The 16569-nt window shown below is 43.5% G+C and overlaps 1 protein-coding gene across 12 annotated transcripts in view; it reads left to right on the top strand.

The window, feature by feature from the left end:
• Positions 1-16569, top strand: part of LOC125900452 (ryanodine receptor 3-like) — a 157059-nt gene that overhangs the window by 47442 nt on the left and 93048 nt on the right. For 11 of the 12 annotated variants that reach the window (XM_049595456.1, XM_049595457.1, XM_049595447.1 and 8 more), the window contains 12 exons: positions 418-511; positions 1351-1425; positions 2019-2175; positions 2814-2978; positions 3423-3544; positions 4458-4638; positions 6438-6573; positions 7905-8000; positions 8344-8462; positions 11686-11819; positions 14421-14662; positions 14915-15107. In XM_049595456.1, coding sequence (XP_049451413.1) covers positions 418-511; positions 1351-1425; positions 2019-2175; positions 2814-2978; positions 3423-3544; positions 4458-4638; positions 6438-6573; positions 7905-8000; positions 8344-8462; positions 11686-11819; positions 14421-14662; positions 14915-15107 — 1714 coding nt within the window. Of the gene's footprint in view, positions 1-417; positions 512-1350; positions 1426-2018; positions 2176-2813; positions 2979-3422; positions 3545-4457; positions 4639-6437; positions 6574-7904; positions 8001-8343; positions 8463-11685; positions 11820-14420; positions 14663-14914; positions 15108-16569 lie in introns of those variants that run through there. The other variant, XM_049595455.1, reaches the window with a different exon arrangement.

The following is a 16569-nucleotide window of genomic DNA, read 5'->3' as shown; positions in this document are numbered from 1 at the left end:
GGAGGATCTGATTATTTCCAGCCTATTATTTTAATATTAACAGTTTTATTGTTTGCACACATTCAACAAAGGGAAATGGGAGGTAGGGGGATGACACTCGGAACCCGCAACATACATTAAATCTTATACATCCTTATTTAAAAGCCAGCTTAATTGGGAGCAAGCTACTATTTTCAAAGTGTGCAGACAGTGTCCCAGTGGTCTTCCAGACCCTTATCAAAGTATTTTAATAGGCATCAATGGATGACTCCTTTTCATGTCAGAATAACCAATGTTTTCCAAAATCAGATCTCTTTGGATTGCTTTGTTGAGAAAACCTAAATGCAAAAGTGCATTGTAAAATATAACCCACATTTGTGATCTAGATAGTCTAGACAGCCAGTTTATCTAAATCATCTGTCCTTTCTCTTCCAATAGGCTACCTGTTGGGTGGTCATGTGATGCGGCTGTTCCACGGACACGACGAGGTAGTGGCCATACCGGGATCAGACCAGAGTGAAGAACAGCAGAGGTGCGAAGCAAACCACACTGCAGCATTAGGGGTCACCCTTCAGTGAAGGCAAAGCAGTTATGTAGCACAAGAGAAGCTAACTGACCTGCGAATTACCCATAGTTCCCTCAGCCCCCACTTTGCTTTATAAAAATGCCTCTGACCGGCGTGACACTCTGCTCTCCGGGGAGCCAAAATGGCTGCTGTGTTATTTTTATCTACAGTATAGATGCTCGGTGCCAACACAGATAAGGTAGGCCGCGGAGAAATGGCACACTGGGCTCGAAGTGGGTCAAAACAGCGGGTAAGGCCCATTCACACTCAGCCAGGTGCCAGGAGATGTGTGTTCCTCCTGGGCACAAACACACATAACCACATGGTGTCTATTTTTAGAACAGAGCACGGCAAATATGGAGGCGGGATTGGATACAATTTCCCCGCTTTGGCTTTTTCTCCCACTGTTGTCCTTGAAATTCAACAGAGGGAGCAAGCTGTTTTAGAGGTCTTACATTTTTCTGGGGCAGATCAAACACACTCCAAGCTGTCAGCGAGGGGGTGATGAGCGATTTCTTTTATCTCTGGACCCAGTCACCCATATCGCTGATAGACAGTGTAGCTGTGGGTTATCAGGGCGCACATGTCTCTGTTTGAAGGATGCGATGCCGCAGACGGCAGAGTAAATACAACCAGTGTTTATGTGTACATGCACATCCTCCCGGTGAATATTGCCGTGACAAATGAGAGTAAAGAGGTGGTGTTCGTCTGAGCCAGGATGAATGACCTTGACAGTATCAGTGGTGGCTAGACGTTTAAAAGCATCCACAGACAGACACCCACTCATGCTTCTCTGGCATCCCCAGGATAGTCAACTATGAGACGGGTAAAGCCGGTGCCAAGGCCAGGTCCTTGTGGAGGCTGGAGCCGCTTCGAATCAGGTGGGTTGTGTTTCGCATGATTTTATCTGTTTCTTTTCCTTCCTGTTTCTCACTACCTTTTTTTGATTTTCCATCATTCTGCTATTTCTCCATCCCACCTGTTTCTCTGAATCTGCTGTTTTCTCACTGCTCCCCTTTGTCCTTTCCTCCCTCTCCCTACCTATGATTTAATGCTGCACTGTGGCCTCTCTGTCTCTTTATTCCTCCGTCTCCCCTCCTCTCTCTCTCTTCTTCTGTCGCTCTCCCTTTCTCTGTCTCCTCTTTGATGCTGGCTATTTTACAGCCTCACAGGGATGCAGCCTTTCCTTTGTCCATTACAAATCTTGTGTCAAATACAATATTTGTCACATCTACTGTGTTTTTAACCCCCGGTTTGTTTTGACTTTTCAGAGCAGAAACAAAAGTGCATGATTAGAGAAAAGTTTTCAGCTATTTGCTAATTATTCCACCACATGGCACGTGAGATAATTAACAGCTGGCAGCATTGTTTAGATCGACTAATTAGCGGATATTACGCTTCCGGGGTTTATGAAATGCACCTTTTTCTCCTTGTGTGTTTGCTTCATTTCAATGTGTGTGTTTGACCTTGACAGCTGGAGCGGGAGCCACATCCGCTGGGGCCAGCCCTTTCGACTGCGGCACCTGACCACGGGTCACTACTTGGCCCTGACTGACGACAGGGGGTTGGTGCTGCAGGATCGGGAGAGGTCCGACACCATCGCCACCGCCTTCTGCTTCAGAGCCTCAAAGGTTAGGACACGTACGCACACAAGGGCACAGCGTGTATTCTCTTGACTCCCCCGCTGTTCCTCAAGGTGACCCGCCTCACATGGGATTAACCACACACTTCCTCATTAAACGTCAGCGGGAAGGAGTTACAAAGCTTTACAAATGAACCGCCCACTCCCCTTGAACTGGAAAATCATCAATTTTCCAAGGACAATGAAAATTATAAGAATTATTGGACCAGTGAAAGCTACACCGTAGAGGTTAATGTAGCTGAACTTGCCGACTCTGACTGAACCGTCCATTTAGCCTTACTCTGTGTAATGGAGTTTCTAGATATGGCCAGTGATCGTGAGCCAATTAGTGACCCTTCCAATGTGGATTTAAAGCATGTATTACAGAATAAGTGAAGTCGTTTATCACTGAGGCCCTCATGTCGATTATGGGTTGCAGTTATGTCTGATCCTAACGGCAAAACATGCAGCTATCCCACTGCGATGGATAGAGCCACAAACAACAGATGCAGCTGACATTTGGTTGGTGGTTGATTAGGAACAAATCTGCATGCACTGTGTCTGAATGTTTATTTTTTTTGTGCCAGCACGCTCATGAGCTCCACACTGACAGCTTTGACATGTTCATCTTCTCCTCCCCCTGCGCAGGAGAAGCTGGAGCAGAGCCCCAAGCGGGACATCGAGGGCATGGGAGTGGCGGAGATTAAATACGGGGACTCGCTCTGCTTCATCATGCACGTGGCCACGGGACTCTGGCTCTCCTACCAGGCACCTGATGTCAAATCTGCCCGTCTGGGTCCTCTCAAGAGACGAGTAAGCGGAGGCAAACACGGGGCATGCAAACTGTTGCGTCTTGAGATGCAGAGCACATAGAAAAACAAACAAAATTAATAAATAAATGAGATTCCTTGGAGCGGATAATTATTTTGAGGGTAATGAGTTGATTGAGTTAAGATTATTGTCTATTAGCTCGTGCCTCTACCTCCACTAAATATAAACCTCGTCCCTTGGCTATTGTGGCAGACGTGATGGAGGTGTGCGCGCGATCATGTGCGTGACAACGTGTCCTCCGTGTAAACACAGCCAGATAGCCTGTAGTGTCAGCACCTGTGTTCCAGACACTGTGGCTCAGCGCTGGCTGATGATGGCTGGACGCTTTCGCTCCATTAAATTTCTTCCTCTTCCTTTTTTTTGGGGGCCTATATCGTCTCATGACAATGTCTCACACTCTTTCTCTTCCTGTCATGCCCTCTCAAGGCGTGCCTGCACTCGGAAGGTCACATGGATGATGGGTTGACCCTGCAGCGCTGTCAACACGAGGAGTCCCGTGCCGCACGAATCATACGCAACACCACATTACTCTTCAACCGATTCATCAGGTATGCTTGCAGTAACTGTCCCTCACCGATGCACGCGGTGATGTGATTGCACAAATTGCCCAATTAAACCAAATTACAGTTCACATTTGTCTTGAGCCACTTTATGAGGGTAATCTGCAGAATGTCCTGTCATCGGTACAAGTTGCGTAAGTGCCACGCTGATGACGGCAGAGCATAATTAGTAGAGATGATAAAACAAAAGAGTGCCCAACTGCATCATCAAATCACAGATGATGCCTAAGAACCAGACATCTCAAAGCCCAGCAGACTCTCACACAGTCCACACAAACGTGATGTAACGTCCCTCCAGATTGCAAATGCACCCAGTGGAGAGGTAAGCTCTGGGCCTGTGAGTTTTGACTGAGTGGGGTGCCAAAGCCCCAGACAGCTCACTCAGTGGTCCAGTCATGCGTTTCCAAATGGCAAACATTGCAGCGGTGTCACGGCTACGCACTGCCAGCTATGAAAAAGGGAGCCGTGGAGCACGTAAGTGGATGCTTCCAGTGCCCTTATTTGTTATCAAACGGCCCGCTGTCCCCTGGGTCGGGCTCGTGGGCCACTCATGGCGGGAACATGTGAGAGTCTGTCAGCCTCCCCTGCGGCTGTGACACATACATCTCCCCGCACCCCTCCCACGTGTACGACAGGAGCTATTTTTAGCGGGCCAGCGGAAATCAGCATTTCAGCATGGATGAACCTGTGGGCTAAACATTGTGTTAGTCATCACAGCCGCTCCGCAAGTCTGCTCAGCCTCCCAAATTAGAGTGTCTTTACCAGGAGGTTATTGTGATGAATGGGTGTATTTTGAAAGCTATACATGATCACGAACGTAAGTGGGAACTGCTGTCGTGCCTGTAATGAGGGGTTATTTGTGTGTTGACGTCGCTGTGCCCTCTCTGTCTCTCCCTCCCAGAGACCTGGATTGTCTAGGTGTTAAGAATAGAGCACTGGTCGCGCTGCCTGTCGAGGAGGTCCTCCAAACTCTCAATGACCTCATCACCTATTTCCAGCTCCCTGATGCTGAGCTGGAACACGAAGAAAGGCAGATCAAGCTGCGTTCGCTCAAGAACCGGCAGAACCTATTCAAACAGGAAGTGAGTTTCACCATTTAAAGGAAGGCGCAGCAAACCAACAGTCCATGAAATATCAATTAATAACACAGCGAGCTGTTCCGCAGTGCAGCAAAATATTAAAAGCCCCCTGGAGTAAAGAGCTTGACTTGTGATTGAGGCAATTTTAGTAAGTGACTTGCACGTATGAGTGAGCCGCAGAGCAGCGGCAAACTTGCAAAAGACAAAGTATGTGAAAGGCGAAAGCAATTGATTCTTTGTGGTGTGTTTCAATGCCATCTTGTATTTGGAGGCATTGCATCTGAAGGTGTCAGCAATTCTGGTGTTATAAGTTTTCCTGAGGCTGGCACGGGTGCACTGAGGCTTTCTGCTAAGCCTCTAGAACCTAAATTGCTTTCATCAATTACAAAATGTCAGCTGCCTTACTGAGGGGGCCTATGATGTCAACTAGCCATACTCCCCTTAAAGGCACAGTTCAACCCAAAATCAAAAATACATATTTTTCCTCTTACATGTAGTGCTGTTTATCAGTTTAGGTTGTTTTGGTGTGAGTTGCCAAGTGTTGGAGATATCGGCTGTAGAGATGTCTGCCTTCTCTTGAATACAATGGAACTAGATGGCATTCCGTTTGTGGTGCTCAAAGAGCCAAAAAAAAATAAATAAATAAAAAATTTGAAAAACTCAACAGCAATGTCTCTTTCTAGAAACCAGATCCAGTTACTCAAGATAATCCTCAGACCTTGTTGTGAGCAGTTTTATGTAGGAACTATTTTCTTTCTACTGATGTACATCCACCAATGGTATCACGGAGCAGAAGGAAGCATGCATCTGCTGCTAGCTCACCTAGCACCACTAGCACACCATGTTACAGCTCAGGTGAGGAGCACATCATTAGTGTTTACATCTCATGCTGTAATGATCATGAGCCTCTCGTCCATGAGTAGATGCACGCTTCCTTCTGCGCGTTGATACGGTTCGTGGAAAGAAAATAGTTCCTACATCAAACTGCTCACAATTAGATTTATGGATTATTTTGTGTAACTGGGTCATGATTCTGGAAAAAGGGTCACTGCTGTTCAGTTCTGAAAACATGTTTGTGATGCTTTGAGCACCACAGGCTGAATGCCTTCTAGTTCTATTATATGCAAGAGAAGGCAGACATCTCTATGGCTTATATCTTCAACACTCGCAGCTTACACCAAAACAATCTAGACTGATAAATCTCGGTTTGGTTAGGTAAGGGCAGGTAAGAGGAAATATGTCATTTTGATTTTGAGGTGAACTGTCCCATTAATCCCTCCAGGCTACAACAATGTGTCACCATATCCTCAAGCCAGCATACATGAATGTCAATTAGCTCATTGAAACATGAGTACATTTCTGGTGCTTTCAATATTTGCAAATTATGCATATTTAAGCAGTTCATCTCTCAGCTTATTTACCTGTCTCTCTACGATAACGACACATCTTCGTCCCACCCCTAATGCATTGCACTTAGAAGGTCAATTTGTCACTGTAGACAGCTGACTCATGATTTTCCCTGGCATTATAAATCATCTGCAATTTCCATTTTGTCTTTTCACGGCGCCCATTTAGCATATCTGATCACTATAGATATTTCTCCATGGTATAAATCACCATGACACAACCACCAAATGGGACAGTGGAGAGCCATCGGGGCTGCGTTCAAGATGGTGGAGTAATTGAATGCTGCAGAAAAAGAGCTCACCACATTAAGTTGTCATACTAATGAGAGCTTGTTATTAATATGATGTGTATAAAATGGATGTCATATTTTGGTTATTTTCATGTGTGTTTATTAGGGCATGCTGACGCTGGTGTCCAACTGTATCGACCGGCTGAACGTCTACAACAGTGCCGCCCACTTCGGGGAGTGTGCGGGGTCAGAGGCTGGGACAGCCTGGAAAGACATTCTGAACCTGCTGTATGAGCTGCTGGGTAAGGAGCCGGTCTACCACACACACATATGCGCACACACACATTTAAACCGATCCCCGACTGCAATCAATCACAGAGATGGGAGTCGTTGTTTGAAAATAAAGTGGCTTCAGTGGTGATGAAGAAGTGCGCTGACCTGATATTTAACCAGCCTTTTACAGATGCCACAGTGGAGAATTGAATTCAGAGGTTGCCCAAATTCTTGTTAACACACACACACAGACACGCACACACACTATACAGTAAATACCCCATCTCCAACATTTTTGAGGAGAAACACTTGATGGCATTTAGCCCGCTGCATTCAAAAGAGCGTTCCAGTTTATGTGATGTGCTTCCAGAGCATCCACACAACAAGATCAGTCACCACACACACACACACACACACACACACACACACACATAATTTGGGGCGGCCCCTGTTGGCCAGATGGCCTTTTAGCCACTGAATGTCAATCCTCATCACAGTGCTGTTTTCCGTTTCATGTCCTTGTTCTCGCTGTGCTCTTTGTGCTCCTATAGCACAATGTCATCAGCCGTGCCTTTGCAAAATCACTTTAACCTCTTGCACTGCCAGCATATGCTCCGTCAGATATAGATATATCTCGCTAAAGTGATCTGGCAGGGGAAAATACATATTTCTTGCTCTCCCTCTCTGTCTGCTGTCTCCTGCTGCATCTGATGAATATAGTGTTTGGCTGGAACATTTCCTTCACCGGTTGTGGCATTAAAGATGCATTCACGAGCATGCATGATTTTTTCCTGTCATGATTCAGATATGGAATATTTCTGAGAATGCGGACGGCCCATATGTAAAGTTTATCTTAAATGCTGCCACACTGAAGCCCCTCTGCCCTCCAAGTGTGTCCTTCACACTCTTATTTACACTGATTTCACCCCCTGGCTTGTATTAGTTTTCCAGCCACGTCTCTCTCTTCCCCCGTTCCCTCCTTCACACACCTGCTCCGGCGCAGCGCTAAGTGGATTTGGGATGCCTCCCTCCTTTCTTCCCTGTCTGTCTGCGATGGGTGACCCTGTCTTTTTTTTTTTCTTTCTTTTTTTTTTCCTAGGACATATGTGGGTGTGTTTGCTCTCTTGTGTTTATGTCTTTTCTCTCCTTGTGTCGTTCCCTCCCTCTATCTTAGGCACCTTCCAAATTAATATGTATTAGGGTGTCAAAGCAGAACCTTCCTCAGCTTATTTAACGTATCCACCTTTGGGTGACATTGTTTTTGCTGTTTTACTGAAGGGGATCCATCAAACCGCTCGGGACAAAAACTGTTTTCTTTCCCGTGAAATTGTCTCATGTGCACCTTGCTTGTGCTCTGCAGCTGCGTTGATCCGAGGGAACAGAAACAACTGCACCCAGTTCTCCAACAACTTAGACTGGCTGGTGAGCAAGCTGGAGAGACTGGAGTCTTCTTCAGGTATGCTCATTACCATTCTTAAAACACACTGAGCCTCCAATGAAACGTCACTGCGAGATAACTTGCATTTTCTCCGTCAGAGACATCACAAAGCTTTCCTTTTCACAGCAATGCAGCACTCGTCGACAGGGACATGAGCCTTAAAGGATGTAAAAAGATGACACTGCTTGCTCAGAAATTATATAGGCACTTTTTAAGTGTATGATAAAGAATGAAGCAGCAGCAGTGTGTGAACAGTGTTCCCTGTTAATCTATGCAGGCTGGTATCTCTTTGACGAGTGTCCTCTGGTGTGTCTTTCTCTTCTGCGGGTGTTAACTAATTGATGAATTTGCGGCTGTGCAGGCATTCTGGAGGTTCTGCACTGCATTCTAATTGAGAGCCCCGAGGCCCTCAACATCATCCAGAGAGGACACATCAAGTCCATCATATCACTGCTCTACAAGCACGGACGCAACCACAAGGTGAGCAGCGAGTCGTGCCTCTATAGTCAAATGTAAATCTGTGGGTACCATCTCTGCTGTGATGTAAGATAATGACACATCAGGGCTCAAGGAGAATGTGGAATGAGCCCGAGTGGAAAATAAAGATGGTGAAAAGAAACCACACACTGAAACTGCAAATTAGTACAAGGTAATAAAACAGTGAAATATTTTTGTAAACGAATAGTTTGACATTTTGGGAAATGCGCTTATTTGCTTTCTCGCTGAGTCACATGAGATGATCTATACAAAGCGTTCATCAGTAAGTTAAACATGTAGCTGGAGCCTGCTTTTAATTAGCTTAGCTTAGCATAAAGACTACTGGGGCAGCAGTAGCTCAGACCAAAGGGACTGGGGTTGGAAACTGGTGGGTCGCCGGCTCAAGTCCCTGTTCGGACCAAATATGGGTTTGCCTCCTGAGCACCCCCGAGGTGCCAGTCCATGCATGTATAGGTCCTCTTTGTGCATGTGTGTGTATTTCAGGCCTGTGTTTATTTGACAATAGAGTGAAATAAAATGAATAAAGTATATCTTCCTCTTCTAGCTAGCCTGGCTCTCGCCAAAGGTAACAAAATCTGTACCATCACCTGAGACCAGTAGCTTCCTGGAGTCTCCGCTGGTTGCACATAACTTTATCTACAAAGACTGTAGATAAAGTTGGATGACATGTCTCCACTTACTCCCACTGTACAAAAATAAAGCCAAAATATCCTGAATATGGCTGCTGCTATCTTGCGCTGGTGGCATAATTTGGAGCCATAGTCTGTGCAGTAGTAATTATGGCGGGATTGAGTTTTCTCCCATACATCTGTGCAACCAATCATGAGCAGCACCATTGATTGCAAGCACACATATTGACACACAAAGTTGTCAATCATGATGTCAAGCCTCCTTTTTATAGCATCAAATTAGTCATTAAAACCAAGCTTATCAGAAAAACGAACACTTGAACATTAGGTGTTGGAATCTCCAGGCACCTTATGATTTGATTCGACGATAAAACGATTATCAATGCATCCCGATGCATCAAAATTTTCTCACTGTGTGACTACTTGCTCATTTTGAGAGCACCTTACAGTCCCCTGCCTGTATAGGAATAACAAAATGAGGGGGAGGCGGCATGCTCCACTGTTCTGTTTTCCAGAAGTGGAAGGCAGCCTCTCTGCTCTGTATTAGCTGAGGGAAAAGACAAGACGCTGAGCAGACCGGGTGCAGGGGCTTTGGTTAACGTCAACGTCCATCTCAAATGTAATCATTTAGACATTAAATAAAACATGCTTGCAACTGCTGAGTTTTGCGAAGAAGATTTTTGAGTTTCGCTCTCGTGTGTCCACAATGTAGACTGTCTCAGTGCTGCACTACTCTCGTGGTTGATTTCTGCCTCTTTCATTTCGTCAACATCATTACAACAACATTATTAATAAACATTATATAATCAATTGTTAACATTTGTGGATCGATGCTGAATCGTCCACATCCGCATCCTGATGCATCTAAGACTTGATCATTTTCCCACCCCTACTGAACATACATCAGTGTGAAAAGAACTGACAGTGGAAATGACAGAAACCATCTTTGGGAAAAATCTCTTTAACGTATACTTCGATATTTTAGTTTGGCCCATGTCCCATCCACTAACATGAAAGGGGTGGGTTGTATGACGTACACTGCAGCTATCCACCAGGGGGCAATCAAGATGTTTTGGCTTCACTTTCGGGGAGCTGTCAAGTCATCCATCCTTATTATCCAGTCTATGCTCCTTACCAAGAAATAGTCCGGCACATAACCCCTCTTAAATCACAGAATGTCATTTTTAAATTTTGTTTTGTCCACATTAGACAACTGAGATTTAATACATTAACCAGTGAGCTTTAGAGGTGCTGTTAGGTGGATTTTGCTATTTAATTTGGAGAGAGCCAGGTTAGCTGTTTCCCCTTGTTTCCGTTAAGCTACGAAGCTAAGCTAACAGGCTGAGATGGCTCCCGTTCATTTTTACCTCAAGGCGTAAAAGTGGTATTAATCTTATTATTTAAATCTCAGCAAGAAAGCAAGTAATTTTTTTTCCAAAATGTCAAACATTGCTTTTAAAGGTCTAGTGTGTTGAATCTAGTGGCATCTAGTGGTGAGGGTTGCAGATTGCAACAGACTGAAACTACTCCTGGGTGCCAGGCGTGTAGGAGAACTATGGTGGCTGATGTGAAAACACTATTGGCCCTATCTAGAGCCACTGTTTGGTTTATCCATTCTGGGCCACCATAGAAACAACATGACGGACTTCGTAGAAGAGGACCCGCTCTGTGTGTAAATGTAAACAGGTCATTCTACGATAACGAAAACACAATGGTTCTTATATTCAGGTGATTATAAGCTAATAAATTTGGCAATTATATTCTATATCTGCCAATAGATGCCTCTAAATCCTACACACTGGACCAGTAAGATTTACTGAAATATCAGCAGTGACTCGGATGTTGTCAAAAACTTTTAGTCAAGCAAGAACGCACACGAAAACCACCTAAAGTGCTTGTTTATCTTGCATCCAGCCATCTCCAGTTCTTTTCTCATTAGGCTCACCAAAATGCTTCACTGGATGCACATTCATTTCCATAACAGTTCCCTTTGGGCCTCTTTGTCACCTCTTCTTGTCTGTAGCTGCTAATTCATTGTGCTTACCTTCTACCAGCATACAAACTTCCATCTTTGACAGACGCTTCCTGGGGGTTTGGTTGCAGAGTGTCCCCATCATGAATCAATCAGTTTAACAGTGAAATGAGACCAGGTGCAGGCAGTCGGCTGGCCCGGGTCATAAATCAGCCTGAGTGTATAATTTAGCTCTGGAAGCAGGAGAAAAGGTCCATTGATAAAGCATAGGTGCTCTGGCCCGTCGCCCTTGGCTGAACTTTCCAGCCCATTTAATTCTACAGCTTTGCTAAGCTAACATCAAAGGAATATTATTGGACATGTTTTTGCCCCCAATAAGCATCTCTGAGTAATTATGTAGTGGTTGCATGGAAAGAATCTGTCCCTAGAGCAGCAACCTAGACAGTGAAGGGGACAAAGATGATAAGTAATTTCTGGAAAGTCACAGATTCATATCCAGTGTTTATTCAGGGGAAATAAGGTCAATGTGAAATCAGTTGTGTTGTGCTCTTCCTCTCGATATTGATGCTTATTTTCCTCCTGCTGCCTCCACTTTCTGTTTTAGATTCTGGATGTGCTCTGCTCGCTGTGTGTGTGTAACGGCGTAGCAGTGCGAACCAATCAGAACCTAATCTGTGATCACTTGCTGCCCAAGAGAGATCTGCTGCTGCAAACCCAGCTGGTCAATGATGTCCAGAGGTTAGACGGCCTTACACTCAGCACGTCTCCTTTCAACATCATGCTTCTTTGATATTTTAGGTTTTTATTTATTTATTTATCTGCATTTCAGAATTGCATTTGCAAATGCAATGGCTAGAAATAAGGAGCAAAGGTCTCATTTGCCACGAAGTGATTTAAGTCCTCGTCTGTGGATGGTGTACAGGATTGGGTTGCACTAGTTATTCATGAGTCCATCGCTATGTTTGTGTGTAAAATACTTATGAAGGTCTTTGTAACTACCAACCACCTTTTAAACGATTGGAAAGCACCAATAAGTACAATCAAAAACTATCAGTAATACAAACAGGAAGTCACTTCATCATTACAAGCTGATATAACCTCAAAATATAACAGTTTAAAGTGGGTAAGTGATATCTAAAGTATATTGTTTAATATGTACGCCTATTCTTAATATGTCTTTTGTGATTTTGGTACTGTATCACTTTTTTTTATTTGTATGTTATCAAATCAAATTGAAAATATTTCATTATGCTAACCTCACTGAATTGATTTAAGCTAGGTTAGCATCATATCGCTAGGTCCTTTGACGGCTAAAAGTTTTATAATTTGAGGTTTCATGTCATTTTCATTAAATCATCCCAGTTCTTACATCAATATTGAACAAAATTTTGATCAAGTGTCAGGTCAATATGTTATATTACTTGTTTTACTCTTGAGTCTAAACAGGTCATATATTAGCAAGCTAACATTAGCTTTGTCAGTTGGTGCAGTTAGCTACGTAGCATTAGGTGCGTTTCCATCCACATTTTTTTGCACTTTTTCAATGTGCGCATCAATTTGCATATAAAAATGCCTGAAAATTCAAATGAAATTTTGAAATATCGCTAAAAAGTTGTCACACTTGGAGGAGGTGGTGCATCGATAAAAGGTTATTGCCAGTAAGTGCAGTGGAAACGGATTCAGTGAATAATGTACTAATGACGTAATATGATTGCATCGATCACTACAAGCTCTTTTCGTCTTCTCTGGGTGGTTTTTAACACGCTTATGTACTCACACAGGGCTGTTACTAGAACTCTTCCAAGAGCACACAGCTGTAACATTATGTGGGATGTATACTTCTGTGTTGAATCCCTACGCTGTACCCTAGGTCGTAGCGTGATGTGCACCTCCCCAGAAATGTTACTACACATCACTGCAACACAGACCTCCTGTCTATTTTTTTTAAGCTGAAACCATTTCCCTCAGTGGACATAAAGATTTTATTTACTTTTATTTCACAGACAATAAACAATAAATTGTGAAGACAGTAAAGTCCCCACAAAATAGCTTTTTATGTCTTGTGTATGATTTATCCTGACTTAATATGAGCAGAGGAAATCTCCGCTATTTGCAAGGCTAATTTATACAATGTAAAATGCCATAGGCTTGTGATAATAATCTTAGCATGTTGTATTTGTTTGGAGAATTTGTTTGGAAACTTTACCTTTGTTAAATGTTGCTGTTGTCTGTGGCTTCATGTGAGTAGAGGAAAAATCCACTAGCTGCTAGGCTAATTTATACAATGTAAAATGCCATAGGCTTGTGCTAAAAACATTAGCATGTTGTATTTGTGGGGAAAATGTGTCCATCAAAAGACAAATGCCTTGTTTGTGAATGCTGCTTATAGTGAAGCTGATCTGTGTACTTCTGTTTGAAGTTGTCGCTATTAAGCCATGTTTAATGTGTGTTGTGAATCAACTTAACTTTACAGCATGTCACAGAAACCCTGTTGCCGACTCGTGTTTTGGAGGTGTATAAATCCTGCTTAAGTTCACATTTTCTTTTTTGCTGTTTTACCTGATATTTGGTTGGACCTTGCGTTACATTTGGATAGTTGTTAATTACTGAGTGTACATATTTAGTTATAACTCATTCTTGTGTAAGAATTAGCTTGTGTGGTGCAGCTGGGTTTAATTAGGTGATATGTAAATCTCTACTTAAACACTCACGTTGCAATTAGGTTTAAGTTTGATCTTACAAACAGATGATCTAAGCGGCTCCAGAGCCCTGACCATTCCACTGTGGGTGTGTGTACATTCAGTCTTCCAATCTGTAGGCCGTGTAATTGAATGTACGATGTACACATCTAAAACTACACGTTGAGCATGGACCATGAGCACCTAACAACATGGTCTGTAAATTGGACTGTGGTGCATGTGTGCTCAACCATGACATCATAGTTTTGGAAAATGAAGTGGCTGAGGTTGTACCTAGCGTTTATATATCCCATTATATCATAATATCCTTAGATATTTTCACTTTGTACAATGAAAGAAAGCATTTTGGTGACAGTGAGGTCATTTTAACTCTAAAATTTAATCACACATATCTCTTTGGATCAGTCTCTTGACACTAGTGAAGTGATCTGCTGCACTCTGCCTTGATATCGTCACTTTTAAGGAACTTCCTGAACAAAATACATTAGAAGCAAATTGAATTAACTTTTCCTGAGGGTGGACTTATTCATTAGTTTTCAGAAAAAAATACAAGCTATTACAAATGAAAATGGCACTATCTGAGGCTATCTCCCTGCCTCGGAGGGATAACTAATGATTTCATGTTTCGCTTCATTGCCAGTATGAGACCGAACATCTTCTTGGGGGTGTGCGAGGGCTCGGCTCAGTATAAGAAGTGGTACTACGAGCTGATGATTGACCAGGTGGACCACTTTGTGACCAGCGAGCCCTCCCACCTGAGGGTGGGTTGGGCCAACACTAAAGGCTATGCTCCCTACCCTGGAGGAGGAGAGGGATGGGGAGGCAATGGAGTCGGAGATGACCTCTACTCGTATGGTTTTGATGGACTCCACCTCTGGTCAGGTCAGTAGGGGAAGAAAATACTGTGTTAGTGCGTAACTCGGATGATATCATAATAAGCTAACAATGGGCTACAGCCAGGCTGTGTCTAGACAGGATCAGTACCCTGCGGGGATGATCTCCTTGCCCAGAGTGTGTAGCTGTGTGTACGCAGTTGTGTGTTCGGTCCTGTGTGTGTGTGTGAGACAGACGTGATCTGTGCCAGCATCACTCACTGGGTTGTATTTCACATAACTGCGTGTGTGTCCCGAACAGGTCGTATCCCGCGGGCGGTTGCGTCCATGAACCAGCACATCCTGACCTCAGAAGATGTGGTGAGCTGTTGTCTGGACCTGGGAGCTCCCAGCATCTCTTTCAGGATCAACGGACAGCCCGTTCAGGGAATGTTCGAAAATTTCAACACAGACGGCCTCTTCTTTCCTGTCGTCAGCTTCTCCGCAGGGGTCAAGTGAGTGTTTTATTTGTTTCTCATGTGTGTTGTCTGAGACAAACACATATTCTGCCACACGCAGAAGCACAGGCAGGTGAGACGGACAAGCCAAAAGAGAAATATAGAAATATGCCGCTCACCTACGCTCGCACAAACACTGCCCTGCATGAAATCCATCTAATCCACCCACTCAGTCTGGTCCAAATTCATTAATCCTCAAAGACTTGAGATTGGACACAGGTAAAAAAGGCTGGCTTCGTATTCTGCTCTGTTGCCATGCCGACCACAGATAGTGTGATTGACAAGACTTGAAAATGGAATTTCAAGCTCCAGCAGTTTTCCCATGATTCCATGATCGACTCTGACTTTGTAGAGCAATGCAGCACTTTGCATTAACAGCTTTCGCTCTTTGAAGCCCACAGACACTCGACACCAGGAGGCTGGCCTGGTTTTATTTGGTCATGTAAGCCATTAAAAAGAGAATTCAATCCTTGTTACCTAATGAAAATTAATTCTCACAAGTACTGTACCTGACAGTGTATGAGCAGTGGAAAGGGAATCGAAAGTCGCATGTGATTCACCAAGTTTTGTAAAAGGAATCAGGGTGACTCGACTATTTCTCTCAAAGTGTTACAGCAACATATCATTGTCTTTCAAAGATGCTGGAATATCCTGAGGTAACTTATCTGCTGTGGTGGTGAAGACTTTGTTTCATCAGTCAACAGCTGTGTTCCCCAGCTCGATATCCTCTTCGTATGACACATTAAGGAGACCTTTCAAAAGGTTTTCTCTTTTCAGCAACGTCTTTGCCTTAGGTCCAATGTTTAGTGTATGTTTACCTGAGTCAATATGTTGAAATCACCCACCTACAGCTTATAGTCTCCTGATGTTATACTCTTTGAAACCTACACCCTCAGATTTGTGGACAAAACAGATGTCTTGACTTCAGAGGCTGAATGGATTTTTACCATTCAAACTGCATTTAGAACGTAATGTCCATTTCTTTATTTATTCTTTAATTTTATTGCAATTTTAACTGAGAAGATAATCCTCACCGATATCATACAATGTTGGCTCGAAACTTAATACAGGGCTAGACTTGGCCCTTGGGAACATAGGGATGACCCTCAGCTAAGCTAGCAGCTCTGTGAGCTTGTACTAAGGCACAGAGATACACTGAGCTAAATGCTAACATCAACATGCTAACATGCTCACAATGACAATGTTAACATGCTAAAGTTTTTTTTTTTAAACGCTTTATTTAGTGTTCATTATTACAATATAATACAATATTTTACAACAACCCATTCTATTGGATTAGATCCCCAAATATAGTGTAACTCAAGTCCACTTTTGTGTAAAAGTGCCCATTTTCAGTTGCAGACTTGCTGTCATTCGTTTCATTGTGTAAACCATTTTGAGTCTCTGCGTCCACTGGGTTATAGTTGGTGGTTTTGCGTCTTTTCAGTTCATTGTTATC

This window comes from Epinephelus fuscoguttatus, linkage group LG14 (genome assembly GCF_011397635.1).
Source record: "Epinephelus fuscoguttatus linkage group LG14, E.fuscoguttatus.final_Chr_v1".
NCBI lineage: Eukaryota > Metazoa > Chordata > Actinopteri > Perciformes > Serranidae > Epinephelus > Epinephelus fuscoguttatus.
Note: the sequence above shows the minus strand (reverse complement) of the source record. Positions and strands in the feature narration are given on the sequence as shown.